Source organism: Heptranchias perlo, chromosome 1, assembly GCF_035084215.1.
Source record: "Heptranchias perlo isolate sHepPer1 chromosome 1, sHepPer1.hap1, whole genome shotgun sequence".
NCBI lineage: Eukaryota > Metazoa > Chordata > Chondrichthyes > Hexanchiformes > Hexanchidae > Heptranchias > Heptranchias perlo.
This window is the reverse complement of record NC_090325.1, coordinates 89,305,991-89,324,988: the sequence shown is the minus strand read 5'-3', so window position 1 is coordinate 89,324,988 and position 18,998 is coordinate 89,305,991. Positions and strand designations below refer to the sequence as shown.

The 18,998-nt window shown below is 42.8% G+C and overlaps 1 protein-coding gene across 6 annotated transcripts in view; it reads right to left on the bottom strand.

Annotated features, from left to right (window-relative positions):
* LOC137333828 (BTB/POZ domain-containing protein KCTD8-like) overlaps positions 1-18,998 on the bottom strand; it is a 247,316-nt gene that overhangs the window by 144,698 nt on the left and 83,620 nt on the right. Inside the window, exon 2 of one of the 6 annotated variants that reach the window (XM_067998597.1) lies at positions 16,535-16,557. The exons of the other annotated variants lie outside the window; for them this stretch is intronic. Coding sequence (XP_067854698.1) covers positions 16,535-16,557 — 23 coding nt within the window. The remainder of the gene's footprint in view (positions 1-16,534; positions 16,558-18,998) is intronic. 6 annotated transcript variants of the gene reach the window in all.

The window sequence follows — 18,998 nt, the reverse complement described above, 5'->3', positions numbered from 1 at the left end:
GTGAGTTGGCTGTGATAGATTGGGGAACTTTACTAAAAGGGATGACGGTGGATAGGCAATGGCTAATATTTAAAGAACGTGTGAAGGAATTACAATAATTATTCATTCCTCTCTGGCGCAAAAATAAAACAGGAAAGGTGGCTCAAACGTGACTTACAAAAGAAATTAGGGATAGTATTAGATCCAAAGAGGAGACATGTAAAATTGCCAGAAATAGCTGCAAGCCTGAGGATTGGGAGCAGTTTAGAATTCAGCAAAGGAGGACAAAGAGATTGATTAAGAGGGGAAAATTGAGTATGAGAGTAAACTAGCAGGGAACATAAAAACTGACTGTAAAAGCTTCTATAAATATGTCTAGAGAAAAAGATTAGTGAAGACAAATGTAGGTCCCTTACAGTCAGAAATGGGGGAAATTATAATGGGGAACAAAGAAATGGCAGAACAATTAAACACATACTTTGGTTCTGTCTTCACAAAGGATGACACAAGTGACCTGCCAGAAATGTTAGGGAACCAAGGGTCTAGTGAGAGGGAGGAACTGAAGGAAACCAGTATCAGTAAAAAAATAGTGCTAGAGAAATTAATGGGGCTAAAGGCTGTCAAATCCCCAGGGCCTGATAATCTACATCCCAGAGTACTGAAGGAAGTGGCTCTGGAAATAATTGATGCCTTCGTGATCATCTTCCAAAATTCTATAGACTCTGGAACAGTTCCTACAGATTGAAGGGTGGCAAATGTAATCCCACTATTTAAAAAAGGAGGGAGAGAAAAAAACAGGGAATTACAGACCAGTCAGTGGGGTGAGGAAAACATCAGTAGTGGGGAAAATGCTAGAGTCTATTATAAAAGATGTGATAACAGAACACTTGGAGGGCATTAATGGGATTGGACAAAGTCAGCATGGGTTTATGAAAGGGAAATCATGCTTAACAAATATACTGGAGTGTTTTGAGGATGTAACTAGTAGAATAGATAGGGGAGATTTTCAGAAGGCTTTTGATAAGGTCCCACACAAGAGGTTAGTGTGCAAAATTAAAGCACATGGGATTGGGGGTAATATACTGGCATGGATTGAAAATTGGTTAACAGACAGGAAACAGAGAGTAGGAATAAATGGGTCTTATTCCGCGAGGCAGGCAGTGACTAGTGGGTACCGCAGGGATCAGTGCTTGGGCCCCAGCTATTCACAATATATATATCAATGATTTGGATGAGGGAACTAAATATAACATTTCCAAGTTTGCAGATGACACAAAGCTGGGGTGGAATGTGAGCTGTGAGGAGGATGCAAAGAGGCTCCAATGTGATTTAGACAAGTTGGGTGAGTGGGCAAGAACATGGCAGATGTAGTATAACATGGATAAATGTGAGGTTATCCACTTTGGTTGTAAAAACAGAAAGACAGAATATTATCTCACTGGTGATAGATTGGGAAAAGGGGAGGTGCAACGAGACCTGGGTGTCCTTGTACACCAGTCGCTGAAAGCGAGCATTCAGGTGCAGCAAGCAGTTAGGAAGGCGAATGCTATGTTCGCCTTCATTGCAAGAGGACTTGAGTATAGGAGCAGGGATGTCTTACTGCAGTTGTAAAGGGCCTTGGTGAGACCACATCTGGAGTATTGTGTGCAGTTTTGGTCTCCTTACCTGAGGAAGGATGTCCTTGCCATGGAGGGAGTGCAATGAAGGTTTACCAGACTGATCCCTGGGATGGCAGGACTGACGTATGAGGAGAGATTGGGTCGACTAGTCCTATATTCACTAGAGTTTAGAAGAACGAGAGGTGATTTCATCGAAACAAATAAAATTCTAACAGGACTAGACAGACTAGATGCAGGGAGGATGTTCCCGATGGCTGGGGAGTCCAGAACCAGGGGTCACAGTCTCAGGATACGGGGTATGCCATTTAGAACCAAGATGAGGAGAAATTTCTTCACTCAGAGGATGGTGAACAGAAGGCAGTGGAGGCCAAGTCATTAGATGTATTCAAGAAGGAGATAGATCTATTTCTTAATGCTAAAGGGATCAAGGGATATGGGGAAAAAGCGAGAACAGGGTACTGAGTTAGACGATCAGCCATGATCATTTTGAATGGCGGAGCAGGCCCGAAGAGCCGAATGGCCTACTCTTGCTCCTATTTTCTATGTTTCTATGTATTACAACAGTGACTACACTTCAAAACTACTTAATTGGCTGTAAGGTGGTTTGGGATGGCCTACGGTTGTGAAAGGTAAATGCAAGTCTTTCTTTCCTTTTTTTTTCAGCCAAACGCTGACATTTCCTTAGCCTGCACTCAGGAACATCTGTTCCACTTGCACTAAGTCTTCCTCTGGCTTCTTTGTGTGCCATGCAGCACTCAGTGTCCACATCTCACCTGAACTATCTATGTTCCCCATGTGACTATCTGGGCTGGTGCTTGTGAGCTAGTGGGTGAATGATGGTGTGGCTGAATTCTGCTGGTCATCTCTGCTGTTGAGGCCAGTTTCTCTCTCTTATTCTTCTTCCATGCTTCCAGCTCATGTGGAAAATAGACAGAGAAATGCAATGAGCTTCCCACTAGGCATTGCCTCCTTACAATTCTGCTCATGTAAGGGCCTTCTCAGAGTATGAGTGTCAGAACACTAAATATTAGCACTTGCTTTGCACAAGTTAACCATGGATGCAGGACCTCCCTCCCCATCACCTCAACTGAGTGAGATCCCAATATCTCAACTACCTTCCCCTCCTGGGTTAATGGATGAATGTCTGCTTTTCCTCTTCCTTTGACTTGTCCTTCCCACGAATCATGTGCAATTTTTTCCTAATGTGAACAGAATGCTTGTTACTTTCAGTCGCAGGCAGGTTAATTTGACAACTATTGGAGAATTCCTATCACTTCCCTTATGGAGTTCCCACAAAGAAAATTATTCTACATAGGGCATGCCTACATTGCTGGATTCTCCAGTGATATAATGTAATTGTTCCACGTGAAGGAGTCTGTACAGTTTATTTACAAACGAACAAGTTTGCATTTATATAGTGTCTTTCACGACCTCAGAACATCCCAAAGAGCTTTACAGCCAATGAATTACTTTAGAAGTATAGTCACTCTTGTAATGTAGGGAAACGCGGCAGCCAATTTGCGCACAAACAGCAATGAAATAAATGACCAGATTATGGGGATTAAATTGGGCTACATATCCAGGGCTCCTCAGACCTTACCATTTGTAAGCGGGGAATTAACCCTCTGCTGGGGGGTGCCCAAAAGTGAGCGCTCCCAAATTTAACCCCAAATCTGTTGTAGTCATGTTAGTTTTGGAAGAAATATTGGCATGGGGACCGGGGAGAACTCCCCAGCTCTTCTTCGACTATTGCCATGGGATCTTTTACATCCACTTGAGAGGGCCTTGGTTTAATGTCTCATCTGAAAGATGGCACTTCTAACAGTGCAGTACACCCTCAGTACTGCACTGAACTTTCAGCCTAAATTATGTGCTTAAGTCACTGGAGTGGGACGTGATCCCACAATCTTTTGACTTAAGAGGTGAGGGTGCTACAACTGAGCCAAGGCTGAAAAGCCCTTAAGTTTGTTACTGTACTATTAGGGTTAATATCAGTGTGTATTCTATAAGGTTTAAAATATGGATGATTGGCAGCTTGTGCTGCCATCACATTTACCTTTGCTAACTTTGAGAGCTCATTAAACTTCTTCCTACACTGGAGGGGTTCCTGGAGCTAAGGAATTGCCACTCACTGCCTGTACCACCTCGTTCCATGTGTTCTGCCTGACGTGTTGGCAGATCTCTTGCCACCCACTCTCACTATTCCATGCATAATTTCACAGAAGCATATTTATGACGATCTTTGAAATTTGCTGATCCCTTCACACTTGTTCTTGTTAGAGCCACATCTTCACCTTCCTGCATGCTAGTTCTGCTTTAAGAGCAGTCCAGGTTTAAATGCTGCAGCTGTGCCCACAGATATACTTCCTCCACACTCCCCCATGTATTTGCTAGAACCTCCAGGTGCATCTCACCAATTGCTGGCAGGACCCCTGCCATTGTCTCATCCAGTAATATTCTAATGAGCTCACTCTATCATTTATGGCAGGGTTAGTGTTGGTTGGGGTTACTGGGTGGGCAGCACGTCATAGGATTTGGAATTTCGGAGTCCAAGCCTTTAGATGCAAAACCAAGTTTTCTGTCCTTATCTACTTACCAGGCCAGCTTTAATGGCCTTTGTACTCCATTAAAACTTTTCATTTCCTCTATTCTTACTTCCACAAAGTTTTACTCCACACTTTTCTGCATTAAACTTCATGGGCTCAATTTTCATAATGAAAAATGGGTAGGTTGGGGGTGGGGGGACATTGAAAATTTCCACCATTTCAGACCCACCCCCAACCTCCTTCCAACCCGCCCATTTCCGGTTTGCATCAGGGCGGGAAGAGGGGCGGGCGACCAATCCATTCCCAGGAAGCAGGTCAGGCCTTAAAACCTTTCAAGGAGGCTTCGGGTCTCCATTTTTCTGGACTTCCCGATTTCAACCCTGGGGAGCCAGGATTCCCAGGCTTTCTGTTTTAAGCCTCGTGAAAGGAGGCGAGAAGGCCCGAGACTAGCAGGTAGATGCCTAGAAAGGCACAGCTTGTGGGCCCGGAGGAGCAGGATTGCTTCCCCCAGGCCCAACAAGCCTACCTGCATGACCCACCCCTCCTGATCGCAGACCCTTCCTGCCCCCGATCGTGGACCCACGATCCCCAAACCCGATCCTCTCCTCCAACCCCGATCTTCCCCCTCCACTCTGATCCTCCGACCCCCAACCCCGATCCTCCCATCCCGACCCCCAATCTTCCCCCTCGCAGACCCCTGCGATGACCCCCGAATCCCAACACCTCCCCACCCCGTGACTGACCACCGATCCCTCCCCTGTGACTCACAACTCCATGCCAACCTATGCCCACCACCCCCCCACCCCCGCCATACAAACAAAAGCTTACCTGCAGACTTACCTGAACACATCCTCTCCCTGGCTGGTCTCCCGTCTGACTGAGACCAGCCTGTCACTCAGACAATTATTTAAATGGTGATAGATTGGGAAATGTTGATGTACAAATGGACCTGGGTGTCCTTGTACACCAGTCACTGAAAGCAAACATGCAGGTGCAGCAAGCAGTTAGGAAGGCAAATGGTATGTTGGCCTTCATTACAAGAGGATTTGAGTACAGGAGCAAGGATGTCTTACTGCAGTTATACAGGGCCTTGGTGAGACCACACCTGGAATATTGTGTGCAGTTTTGGTCTCCTTACCTAAGAAAGGATGTACTTACCATAGAGAGAGTGCAGCGAAGGTTCACCAGACTGATTCCTGGAATGGCAGGACTGTCGTATGAGGAGAGATTGGGTCGACTCGGCCTGTATTCACTCGAGTTTAGAAGAATGAGAGGTGATCTCATTGAAATGGATAAAATTCTGACAGGGCTAAACAGACTGGATGCAGGGAGGATGTTTCCCCTGGCTGAGGTGTCCAGAATGAGGGGTCACAGTCTCAGGATACGGGGTAGGACATTTAGGACTGAGATGAGGAGAAATTTCTTCACTCAGAGGGTGGTGAACCTGTGGAATTCTCTAAAACAGAAGGCTGTGGAGGCCAAGTCACTGAATATATTTAAGAAGGAGCTAGATAGATTTCTAGACACAAAAGGCATCAAGAGGTATGGGGAGAGAGCGGGAATATGGTATTGAGATAGAGGATCATCCATGATCACATTGAATGGTGGAGCAGGCTCGAAGGGCCAAATGGCCTACTCCAGCTCCTATTTTCTATGTTTCTATGTTTCTATGTAAGGACGTCCAGGAAACCTGAACCAATGGGTTTCTCGACCTCAATTTGACCAACCCACCCTCTTCCCGGCTTAGTTTTAAAATTGAGCCCCATATGTCACCTATGTGCCCATCTTACCAGCTTATTTATGTCCTCCTGCAATCTTTCACAAATCTCATGACAATCTGTCTTACCTCCCAATTTCATGTCATCAGCAGTTTCCAATATTGTTCCCTAGTTCTTAGGTCCAGATCATTTATGTATATAGTAAATAATATCCAACTCAACACAGACCCTTATGGAATGGCATTCAATACATTTTTCCAATCTGACAAGCGTCCTTTTGCCCTTAACCTTTGGTTTCCATCTTCTAACCTGCCTCTCTATCCAATATACCATATACCTCTTAATTTTATATGCTATTATTTTTGTCACAAGTCTCTTACGTGGTACATTTTGAAAATCCATATAAACCACGTCTACTGCATTTTCTTTATCTATTGTCTATTATTTCTTCAATGTTGGTCAAGCTCAACCTGCCCTTTAGAAATCTGTGCTGACTGGCCCTGATTAATTCATTTCTTGAAGTAATTTCATACTAGGAGGTAATTTTCTGTTTGTGCTACAGGCGGGAAGCTTCGACCGCTGACCGTGCAAATTGACAAATGCTGGGCCTGTTGTCCATGATTTTCCATCCATTCGATGGCACATTATGGACAGTGCACCCACTCTTTCCTGAAATGTGCGACCAACAGCTAATGCTCCCTGTAGGCAGCGCAAACTCGGAAAATTGTCCCTTAACAGTTTAACAACAACTAATGTGAAATTAACTGGCCCATAATTTCCCATCTTATCCCTATCTCTTTTTGTAAGGAGGGGGTCACAATTTTCACCCTCCAGTCCTCTGGCACAATTTTCCCCTCCATAGAATTTTGAAAAATTATATTCAGAGCCACTGCTGTTTCTTAGGATCCTCAACGGTAAACAATAAGGTCCCTGTGATTTGTTTACCTTAGGTTTAATTAACATCTTCAGTACCATCTCTTTTTGAGTAATAATTTCCATTAACTGCTCTACACCCACCTCTAGTCATTTTACACTCTCATGGGTATGTAGTATAATAGTTATGTCACTAGACTAGTGGTCCAGAAACTGCGAGTTCAAATCCCACCATAGTAGTTTGAGAATTTTAATTCAGTTTAAAAAAAAATCTGTAAAAGTGCCCATAATGCTGTCGGATTGTCGTAAAAACCCATCTGGTTCACTAATGTCCTTTAGGGAAAGAAACCCGCCATCTTACCTGGTCTGGCCTCTATGTAACTCGAGACCCACACCAATGTGGTTGACTCTTAACTGCCCTCTGAAGTGATCTAGCAAGCCACTCAGTTGTATCAGGGCAACTAAGGATGCATTATAAATGCTGGCCTTGCCAGCGACGCTCACATCCCAAGAATGAATTTTTTTTAAAATCCACTTCTTAGATAAAAACTGAGGCAAAGTACTTATTTAATACATCTGCCATTCCTTCACTATCTAATATAAGTTTCAACTCTTAGCAACCCTTTCCCTAACTTGACTATCGCTGTGCTACTAATATGTCTATATAAAGCCTTTTTATTGCCCTTTTATATACTTTTTTCAGATTTTCTCTCATATTCCTTCTTAGCCTTTCTAATCTCCCTTCTATATCTGACATTTTCTTTTTAACCATTTTCATAATGTGTCATAAGTAAATAATGCACCTAATTACCAGTACAGTGAGTTACTTCTTGCAATTCTTTAAGGGTCTTTCTCAGCCTGTTTCAGGGACAACTGAGTCATCATTGGTCCCCATACTGGTATCCCTTCCAAAATCATTGAGGGAATTTCAAACCCTTATGACAAGCAGGACAGTGATGGGGGGTAGGTTAAAATTTCAAAAATCTGCTTTTAAAGGAGGCGGATTAAAGGAACAGGTGAGTAACCTGCTCTCCAGAGGTGGGTCAGTAATTTAAATATGTTAATGAGGCTATGTGCCTCAGATTTTAGCAGATTTTTTACATTTAATGGCTGCAGGTCGGGTTTCCCAGGGCTTGAGAAACCCGACAGCTAAATGGAGGCAAGAACGACTGGATCCAGCGGGTAAGTGTTTTTCCAGCATCGCTGGTGAACCAGGAGGAACCAGAGCGCTTTCCCTGGCCCCATAAGCAAACCTGCCACGATCGGCCGACCCCCAATATCTGAAAACCCACCCCCCCACCAACGATCTCCCCCCTTCACCCCCGACCTGCGATCTCTTCCCTCCCTCCCTCCTGTCCACTCCCCGCTGCTTCCTTCCAGTTCAGTCCTCCCGCCCGACAGCCAGATTCTCAATCCCGGAAAAAGGGAGAAAAATAATTCAAAAGAGGTCCTGCTGTTAAATTCGGCAGGACCTCCGCATTACCTGCATTTCCCAGTTTCCTGGCCGCTACACCCGCCCCCCCACCATTCCCTACCCACGTCCCCGTAAATATTGGGACCATTATATGATTTTGCTATCATAAATGATTGGGTGGCACTTTAATTTTGAAAAGGCAATCACAACATCAACATTGGATCAATCTACAATATTACAGATTTATAATTTTTAAGAGAATAGATTTTACTGTATCATAGTATCATAGTATGTTACAGCAAAGAAGGAGGCCATTCAGCCCATTGTGCCAGTACCAGTTCTTTGAAAGAGTTAACCAATTAGTCCCACTCCCCTGCTCTTTCCCCGTAGCCTTGTAAGTTTTTTCACTTCAAGACTTTATCCAATTCCCTTTTGAAAGTTATTATTGAATCTGTTTCCACCACCCTTTCAGGCAGTGCATTCCAGATCATAACAACTCACAGCATAAAAAAATGTTTCCTCATGTCGCCTCTGGTTTTGCCAATCACCTTAAATCTGTGTCCTTTGGTTATCGACCCTATGCCATTGGAAACAGTTTCTCCTTATTTACTCTATCAAAATGAACACCTCTATCAAATCTCCTCTTGACCTTCTCTGCTTTAAGGAGAACAACCCCAGCTTCTCCAGTCTCTCCATGTAACTGAAGTCCCGCATCCCTGGTACATTCTAGTAAATCTCTTCTGCACCCTATCTAAGGCCTTGATATCCTTCCTAAATTGTGGTGCCCAGATTTGAACACAATTCTCCAGCTGAGGCCTAACCAGTGTTTTATAAAGGTTTAATATAACTTCCTTGCTTTTGTATTCTACACCTCTATTAATAATGCCCAGGATCCCATATGCTTTTTTAACAGCCTTCTCAAGTTGTCCTGCCACCTTCAAAGATTTGTGTACATACACCCCAGGTTTCTTTGTTCCTGCACCCCCTTTAAAATTGTACCATTTAGTTTATATTGTCTCTCCTCATTTTTCCTATCAAAATGTTCACTTCACACTTCTCTGTGTTAAATTTCATCTGCCGTGTGACTGCCCACTTCACCAGTCTGTCTATGTCCTCCTGAAGTCTGTTACTAGCCTCCACATTGTTTACTACATTTCCCAGTTTTGTGTCATCTGCAAACTTTGAAATTATACCCTGTATACCCAAGTCCAGGTCATTAATATATATCAAAAAGAGCAATGGTCCTAAAACCGACCCCTGGGGAACACCACTGTATACTTCCCTCCAGTCTGAAAAACAACAGTTCAACACTACTTTCTGCTTTCTGTCTCTTAGCCAATTTTGTATCCACACTGCCACTGTCCCTTTAAGTCACCTTTCATATAGGCCCAACTTGTTTGCTTAAAGTTTTGCAACTGGTTTGTTTCCTGTTCAGTATCCATCATAGACATAGCTTGCCATTTTTAAGCATTGTTATATTTATGGCCTGAAGCAATACCTCGGGTATATGGTTTGTGACTAAAAATCTCATGTCCAGAATTCATCCAGTGTTGGCAGTTATGGGGATATGGTTTCTGTTTACAAGGCACAGTTCAGTACAATAATTTCCTCCCTATCCTGCACTACCTTCTGGGATACAGATGCTGAGTGTGCTGAGGCCATTTACAGTGGCAAATAGTGGATATGATAATGTAGTTATGTTGCTGGACTAGTAATCCAGAGCCCTGGACTAGTAATCTGTGAGTTCAAATCCCACCATGGCAGTTTGAGAATTTGAAATCAGTTTTAAAAAATCTGGAAATAAAAAGCTGGTATTGTTGTATTGTCGTAAAAACCCAACCAGTTCACTGATGTCCTTCAGGGAAGCAAACCTGCTGTCCTTACCTGGTCTGGCCTATATGTGACACCAGTCCCACATCAATGTGATTGACTCTTACCTGTCCTCTGAAGTGGCCTAGCAAGTCACTCAGATATATCAAACAGAAGATGGCCCATCACCACCATCTCAGGGCAACTAGGGATGGGAAATGAATTCCGGCCTTGCGAGCGATGCCCACATCACGAGAATGAATTTTTTAAAATTCCCCCGTACTTGGGGAATAGTATTAATGATTTACTTCCAGGTTACAGATACTTTAGCTAAACAAAAGCAAAATAAAGCAAAAAATGTTTTATACATTCTGAATAGGGCTGGAACAGGACTCATTACATAATGATGCTGCCATGTTGTTTTTATAACAAAGTTTTATCAGATCATAAATGCCAGCCTTTTGTTGTTGTTACAATCAATAACAGCTTTCATTGGTACAGTGCTCCTCGTGCCCAGAGACACGTTATACAGCATTTTACACAGGTTGAAATGGTCCAGAAGAATTTCCAATATGGACAGCAGCCGAGAAGCTGATCTTTAATGATGTTTTAGGAATCAGTCACTCTTCATCAGCCGGAAACAAACACAAAGGCTCTTCTATCTTATAGACAGCTCAATTGCCGTGATATTAATAACTCTCAGTTGCTATTCTAAAAGTCACAATAGTACTTACTGGGGAAATTGTTAAATCAAAAAGATTAGAAAAAAGCGCCCTCAGAAAAAGTTAATGGAAAAACCTGAAAAATTTTGGAGTTTTGAAAGCCCTAATTAAATTATTGCGGTTTTGTTAATTGTAGACTAGTCTCTGTATTGCACAATTTCTACTGAGTATCCTCTATGTAACTTAAAGTTTGTTTCAATATCTCCATGAGTTTTATAGTGCTGATAAATATTAATGCATGTGATGGCTGCAAGTTGCACATTATCTGCAAGGAACTTAAAATGATTTTTTTTGATATTCTGACTATGACTATCATTAATAGGTCATGTGATCTAAACATAGCCAACTCTCTGCATTATACATCAGCAGGCAGCATTTGGAACCCTGTGTCCACTCATCTACACTTGTGATACAAATCAGTATCACTGGGTGGGCCGATTCAAGCTTCCTGTGGAGTGTGTTGTGGAACCACCTATGAGTCGTTGCAACTCACTTAAGGGTATAAAACATGCACACTGCCACGTTATGTGGCTGCCATGCTTGGCATTTGCCAACTTCCACTGACACTTGCATTCCCTGGAGCTCAACAACCTGGACTTCAAAGTCTCTAAGCTCCCATATATATAGGGTCGATGGCCTACCTCTCCTGGGCATTGTGCGCCAGTTTGTCGTGGAACAATATTAAGATGCAATAAGTGATGGTACGCATCTGAAAGGAATCTCCCAGGTGGCAGCAGACAGCTGATGTAACTGGAAGGACAAGTACTAGAGGAATGCTGTAACATCAGAAGTTGGAGTTGACAGAGGCCCCATGCAAGAAGGGCTTGTGAGGGGAGTTACAAACACAGATTCCAGGTGCAAGAGTTCTAGATCCATTGAGCCACAGTGCAATAGGAATAAAGTCTTGTCATTTCATTTAAGAACTGAGTGTGAGCAGTGGTGCCAAAGTGAAATTGGAAAGGTCACTGTTTTCTTATCTTGGCTGGCCTCTTGATGCCATCCTTCTAGAACCACCAGAGCATGAGGCGTAAGCCATCAGGAAGTCTTCAGAAAGCAAAGGAAACTTTTGGTGAGACATCAATGCATTTTAACATTCTGACAAAAGCTGGAGGAGAAAGTACACACCACAACACACTTACCTGCTGTATCTCAAAGAGCCTGGTGCCATCTTAACTCACCGTAGGCCTGCACTCCTGAAGAATTAGTCAGAAATTCTTTTTAATATTTATTGGATCAGGTCCCTTGCACAGAGGACTGAAGGGGAGATGGCGGGAGTCTTGGGGCATATAATGATCCACATTTTTTGACCTATATGCAATACTTTACATTTATATTAGTGTTAAATTTAATTTGCTATTTGTCTGCCTAATTACACAACCAATCTAAATCCTTTTGTAAATCTTTAGCTGCATTCTATGTCTCAACTGCTCTTCCTATTATAGTGTTGTCAGAAAATTTAATAAAGTTGCAGTTAGTTTAGCGATCCAGGTCATTTATTTAGATTAGAAACAACATGGGTACTAGGACTGACCACTCAACATTTGCCATTCTGCTCAACATTTACCATTAAACTTTTGACAAGTACTCTCGGATTCTGATTTTTTTTTAACCAGCTTCTTATCCAGTGCTGTGGCTTTTAATTTAGTTAGAGGTATTTCATAAGGAACTTTATTAACAGCTCTCTGAAAGTCCAAATAAAATATATCACAGGGATTTCCACTATCTACTTTATCTGTAAAATCTTCAAAGCAGCCATGAGTATAGAAATTACTCATTGGTAATACTACGGTACAGACATCTAATGAGCTCAGACCAAATTTTTCTCTTTGCTCCTCTAACAGAGATCTGACTCGTTTATGTTAAATTTCTACCCTTGGAGGTCTTGGCAGGCTGTTTCTTATTAAGATATTCAACTATGTTATCATCTTTAATTTTACTACCGCTTTTATCTCTTAGATTTCCAACTTATTCCCTGACTGTTCTTTTACTGTAATAATGCTGAAAGACCTTTTTAGTATTTGTGCTTAATATCCTTAGCCATATTTATTTCTAGGCTTTTCTTTTCACCTCTAATATCCTGTTTTTCCTGTTTCAACTAATTCTTATATTCTTCCCAGTCAGGGTCCCACCCCTCAGAGACCTTTTATAGTTTGTTTTCTTTCTTATTCCCATTTAATTGATCTATTCACCCATTTCAGTGACCGTTTCTTTACCTCACACTTAGTTTTCTTCCGTATAATCTTGCAAACTCAACATAATAGTTTCTTAAAGTGTTTCATTGCCTTAACTGAGATATCTTTAAGTAAGACTTTTCATTGAAATAATTTTAATCCATTTCTTATTCTTTTGAAGTTTTCTTTCTAAACTCATATATATGTGTTTTCTCTTGGTCCTTAATGATGTGATTACCATATAATCTGAAAACTAATTATATTGTAGTCATGGGTCTATCGCAGTTCCATTATTTCTATATTATGGATGATCTCTAGATCACTTTTAAGAACTGGTATTAGGAATTTCCTCAGGGAGTTTTCCTGATTGGCCTCCAAAACCTCAGTGGAAGATCAGCGGAAACTCGATTTCTGCAGTGGAATCGCCAATCTTCCAGCGAAATTACAATGGCCGGTTGGGAAGAAATTCCCAGCGCAGGTCTAAATGTGACTTTCCCCGGTTGTGTCCATGATACGTTGGATCAAGACACAATTTTGTCCCACTTTCACTAATTCTGATTCTGTTACCTCACTTTATGTTAAACATAAACTCATAGGGATGGATTTTCATCTTTAAGGCCTGGGCGTAAAGCATTGCCATGGTGGAGTAGAAAGAAAACTCAGGCAGGGAGGATCACATGCCCGTCCAGAGATCACCCAATTTTCCATCTATTAATTTAAATAATGTAGCAGCTGTCCAGCCTCTTTTGCACTCCACAGTGCCTGGGAATTTAGCTATCTCAAAGTGTTGTAATAAGGAAAATCGACCTTCTTATTCTGACCACTCAAGTAAAGGCACTTTGGAGAACAGTCTCTACATTTTCTGATATTGTTTATCCCTTTCAATTTGTTTACTTTCCCAGATTTACTTTTTCTTATGTTATTTACACTCTCCTCTTGGCCATTGTACAAACTCTACTTACTTAAAATGTTAGCCCTTCATTATCAAATTTAAATGGCCTTAATTCCTACCTCCGTTAATAGTAGTTGTGTTACAGTTAGAAAATCTCTAAGACAAAGTCATTGCACAACCCTATCGTGGAATATTCCTTTCAAAAAACCTTTGACAAAGTAATAACATAATTGGCACATTTCCAATGTAAGATTATTCTGTTTGCTTTGCTCATGAACTTGGCAAGCTCCTTGCTCCACCTGCTTGTACTTCCTTGCAGTTAAATCAATGGATTCAAATTTCCTGCACCCTAGGGAGTAAACTGATCAATCATTGCAGCTTCTCAGCGTGCAGGACATTTCAAACTGCAAATGCAGTTAACTGGGCCACCCTGTCCCTGAGCAAAGTAATGACCTGATTTTCCATTTTTGCACTTATTTTATGAAAAGTATCAGCAAGTGCCCAGACTCCACTGCACCTGCAGATTTAACTGTAGATTCAACCAGCATTTAATACTGCAAGTGTAAACACATTATTTGTGAAATATATTCAAAACCAGTATTCAACATTAAAACCTATTGCTTTTCCAAATAATGTTTTGCATTTTTCCAGGGTATTTGCAGTCAGTGTTCAGCTTCTCCCCATTTAGTCTTAGAACAGATCCAGAATTGGAATCAAGGTTCTGATTTTTAAGCCAAAAAGTGGCTCAGTAAATGCATTAACTTAACTTGCAAATCTACTAATCTGATGACTTGACCTGACTTATTTGTGGTTAACTCAGTGGATTGAAATTCCCCATGCTCTAGGGAGCCACAATGACCTGATATGCAGCTTTCCAGTGCCTGGAAGATTTGAATGTGACCATAATTCCCTCACTGCAGTGTACCTCCATCCTGCTCCCCCAATATCCCAGGGATGTGGGAGCCTATGAGCAATTGTACTGAAAGATGTGTATTGGAGACAAAATTATGACATCATGTTAAGGTTTACTGTGTTCAGCTTTCCTCATCAGAATGAATATAAATACACAAGGGCCCAAAAGCGAGAGCACAGGGGATGCAGGGAACGATCCCCGTGCCTGAAATATTGGGCTTAGGGCCTCATTATCATCATGCCGGCGAGCTGCGGACACCTAATGGGCGCCCCCAGACATTTCACTGGAGAAGAGGACTCGAAGATCTGGCCATTGGGACGCCACCAAAAGCCCTCAGGTAAATCTTTAAAGGGGAATGGGAGTAGGGGTGACCAGGAGAGGGGGAAATCAGAAGGGAGGGAAGCAGGATCGGGAAGGGTAAGTAATGGGGGGGTTGGGCGAGTAGAGACCGGGATCAGGGAAGGTAGTGGCGGCAATCGGGGGAGTGGGTGCCAGCGGTGATCAGAGAGGGGGCCGAGGTCACAATGGAGGGGAGTGTGGAGGGCGGCAGAGAAAATCATATTGTTCTTTATTTAAATACCTATATTATTATTTAGTATATCTCATGCACAACTTTTTTTAAAAAATAATTAATAATATACATACGTAAATTAATCTGTCTCCCTAACCCCAGTTATTACTCTTTATAATGAGTTTCTCATAAATTTTTCTACCTCTTCCTAATGATACATTGAGTTCTAGGCTTCTCCAGGTCCAAGGTTATATTTCTCAAGAAAAAATCTGATTAAGGAGCTAATCATAATCCACTTGCCTCACAATTCACAACATTTACCAATATAATAAAATCCAACTGATTATCAATTATTATCAAGCCATCAGTTATCAATAGTCTTCCACTGAGCCGGACACTGGTACGAATTGACATGGTAACTCACCCTCTGTGATTTCAACCTCCATCTCAACTCATCATGCTCTCTCCTCTGAGTTCACTGCCCTCCTATCCTCCCTTAATCTGTCTCTCCATATAAACTCCCCTACCCATATTCATGGCCACCCCCTTGACCTTGCCATCTCACATGGCCTCTCTACTCCCATCATGTCAATCACGGACAATGCCATCTCTGACCACTTCCTTGTATCCCTCTCCACCCACAGCCCCTTCCCTCTCCCATTCCCCACTTCCTTCCTTGTTTGCACCTGGAAAAAACTCTTCCCCAAGTCACTTGCAAAGGCACTTTCAAATTCCCAACTCTCTAGCCTTTGGCCCTCCATTCACCACGACAATTCTGCAGCTACCGAACTGCTCAATCTCACCCTCACGTCCACTTTTGATGCCTTTGTCCCCATTAAAACCATTAATCTTTCTCACCTTGGTCATTCCCCCTGGCATAGTCCTCACCTCCGCTCCCTTAAATCTGGGGGATGCAGACTTGAATGTTTATGGCAGACAACTGGATTAGCCATTCATCGCCAGATCTGGCTGGACCACATACAGCACTATCGGGTCCTGCTCTCCTCTGCCAAAACTGCTCACTGTTCCAGAATCATCCTGGAATGCAAAGATAACCCCAGCTTCTCTTCTCCACTACAAACCATCTTCTTAAACCCCTCTCCCCTGCCTCCCTCACCTCCAACAACAAATGCGAGGAGCTCATGGACTACTTTGTCACATAGATTGAGACCATCCGTTCAGCTGCCTCTGCTGCTTCCCTCCCTTCTCATAGCTCACCAAGCCAAACTTCCCCTACGGTTCCCCCTGCCCTGGCTCTGAACTCACACCTTTCTCTGGTTTCTCTCCTATCTTCCCTCATGCCCTGTCCGAGCTCAGCTTGACCATGAGACCCACCTCCTGCTCCCTCGACCCAATTCCCACCAAACTGTTGACCACCTAACTTCCCTTCCTGGCCCCCATGTTTGCTGATATTGTTAACAGTTCCCTCACCTCAGGTAATGTCCCCCTCCCCTTTAAATTTGTTCCCCCTCCTCAAAAAATCCACCCTTGACCCCTCTGTCCTTGCAAACTACAGCCCCATCTCCAACCTCCTTTTACTCTCCAAAGCCCTTGAATGTGTTGTCGCCTCCCAAATCTGTGCCCATCTTTCCCACAACTCCATGTTTGAATCCCTCTAATCAGGTTTCCGCCCCTGCCACGGTACTGAAACAAAATCACAAATGACATCCTATGCGACTGTGACTGTGGTAAACTATCTCTCCTCATCCTTCTTGACCTGTCTGCAGCCTTTGACATGGTTGACCCCCCATCCTCCTCTAACCCCTCTCCTCCGTCATCCAGCTGAGTGTGACTGGGCTCACCTGGTTCCATTCTTATCTATCCAGTCGTAGCCATAGAATCATCTGCAATGGCTTCTCTTCCTACTCCTGCACTGTTACCTCTGGAGTCCCCCAAGGATCTATCCTTGGCCCCCTTCTATTTCTCATCTACATGCTGCCCCTCAGCACCATCATCCGAAAACACAATATTAGGTTCCACATGTACACTGACGATACCCAGCTCCACCTCACCACCATCTCCCTCAACCCTTCCACTGATTTGTCACACAGCTTGTCCGAATGGATGAGCAAAATTTTCCTCCAACTAAATACAGGGAAGATCGAAGCCATTGTCTTTGGTCCCCGTCACAAACACTGTTCCTTAGCCATCGACTCCATCCCTGTCCCTGGCCACTGTCTGAAGCTGAATCAGACCGTTCACAACCTTGGAGTCCTATTTGACCCTGAGATGAGCATCCGTCCACATATCCGCTCCATCACCAAGACCACCTACTTCCACCTCCGTAACATCACCCATCTCCACCCCTGCCTCAGCTCATCTGCTGCTGTAACTCTCATCCATGCCTTTGTTACATCTAGACATGACTATTTGAATGCTCTCCTGGCCAGCCTCCCATCTTCCACCCTCCATAAACTTGAGCTCATCCAAAACTCTGCTGCTCGTATCATAACTCGCACCAAGTCCCATTCTCCCATCACCCCTGTGCTCGCTGACCTACATTAGCTCCCAGTCTGGGAACGTCTCAGTTTTAAAATTCTCATCCTTGTGTTCAAATCCCTCCATGGCCTTGCCCCACCCTATCTCTGTAACCTCCTCTAGCCCTACAACCCATCAAGATCTCTGCGGTACTCCAATTCTTGCCTCTTGCGCATCCCCGATTTTAATCGTTCCACCATTGGCAGCCGTGACCTTCACCTGTCTAGGCCCTAAGCTCTGGAATTCCTTCCCTAAACCTCTCCACCTCTCTACCTCTGACTCCTCCTTTAAGATGCTTCTTAAAACCTTCCTCTTTGACCAAGCTTTTGGTCGCCTGTCCTAATAATTCCTTATGTGGCTCAGTGTCAAATTTTGTTTGAAGATCGCTCCTGAGAAAGGCCTTGGGACATTTTACTACGTTAAAGGTGCAATATAAATACATTTTTTGTTGTTGTAATAACTGCATTTTTTTTTTGGGTAGAATTTGATTGGTCATTTTTGTGGCATGTGATTGGTTATAGAATAACCAAAGTAGAGAAACTCATCCATTGCAGAGGCATAATCAATAAGAAAGCAGAAAAATAGACATTATTGACATCCAGACATACAAAAGTTAGTGTTTTTCTTCTTTTGTGATCAATTTTCTTCCCTCCGCTTCTCCTCAAGGTGTTAACTGCACGATAAGGAGTAGCTCCAGCGTACTGGACACCCTCCTGCAACATACCCAAATGGCTATGCTTTACAGGTGAGTCTAAACCATGATGGAAGATTGTAAGGTTCTTCACAGCTGAGCTGTTCTCATCCAACATTCACACAAGCAGTTTTAAAAGAGTTCAACAAATAGTTATCAGGAGCAAATATCCTTGCAAGTAAATACAGACCAGGAAATGAAAGCAAGATCTTCCAAGCCTGTATCACTCAGCTATTCCTTACATAACCAGCTGAACCAACAGGGAAGCATTTGTAATGGCTACATATGAGAGCTAAAGGCCATGTTTGAGAGACAAACATCCTTAAGTAATTAATATTTATACAAGTACCTGAACACCTGTATGTGGGGGAGGGGGTTAGGTGTCATTGTTAATTTATGCCAGCTGAAAAATGAAACATAGCGTATGCCCACAGGCATTACACATTGTAATTTAAAAAAAATTATGAGCACAAACATAAATATACAACTGCAGAACATGAATTGTATATTTCTGTAGTATCTAGTTGAAGCTAAATATGATGAACTTCAGTACAGTTTTTATGCTAAAATCTCCAAGTAAAATCAGAACTTTGGTTTGCATACAATCTGACCTTGGTTCTATTTACATGAAGGTGTCAGTGTCACCTGAGCCTGTCACTACA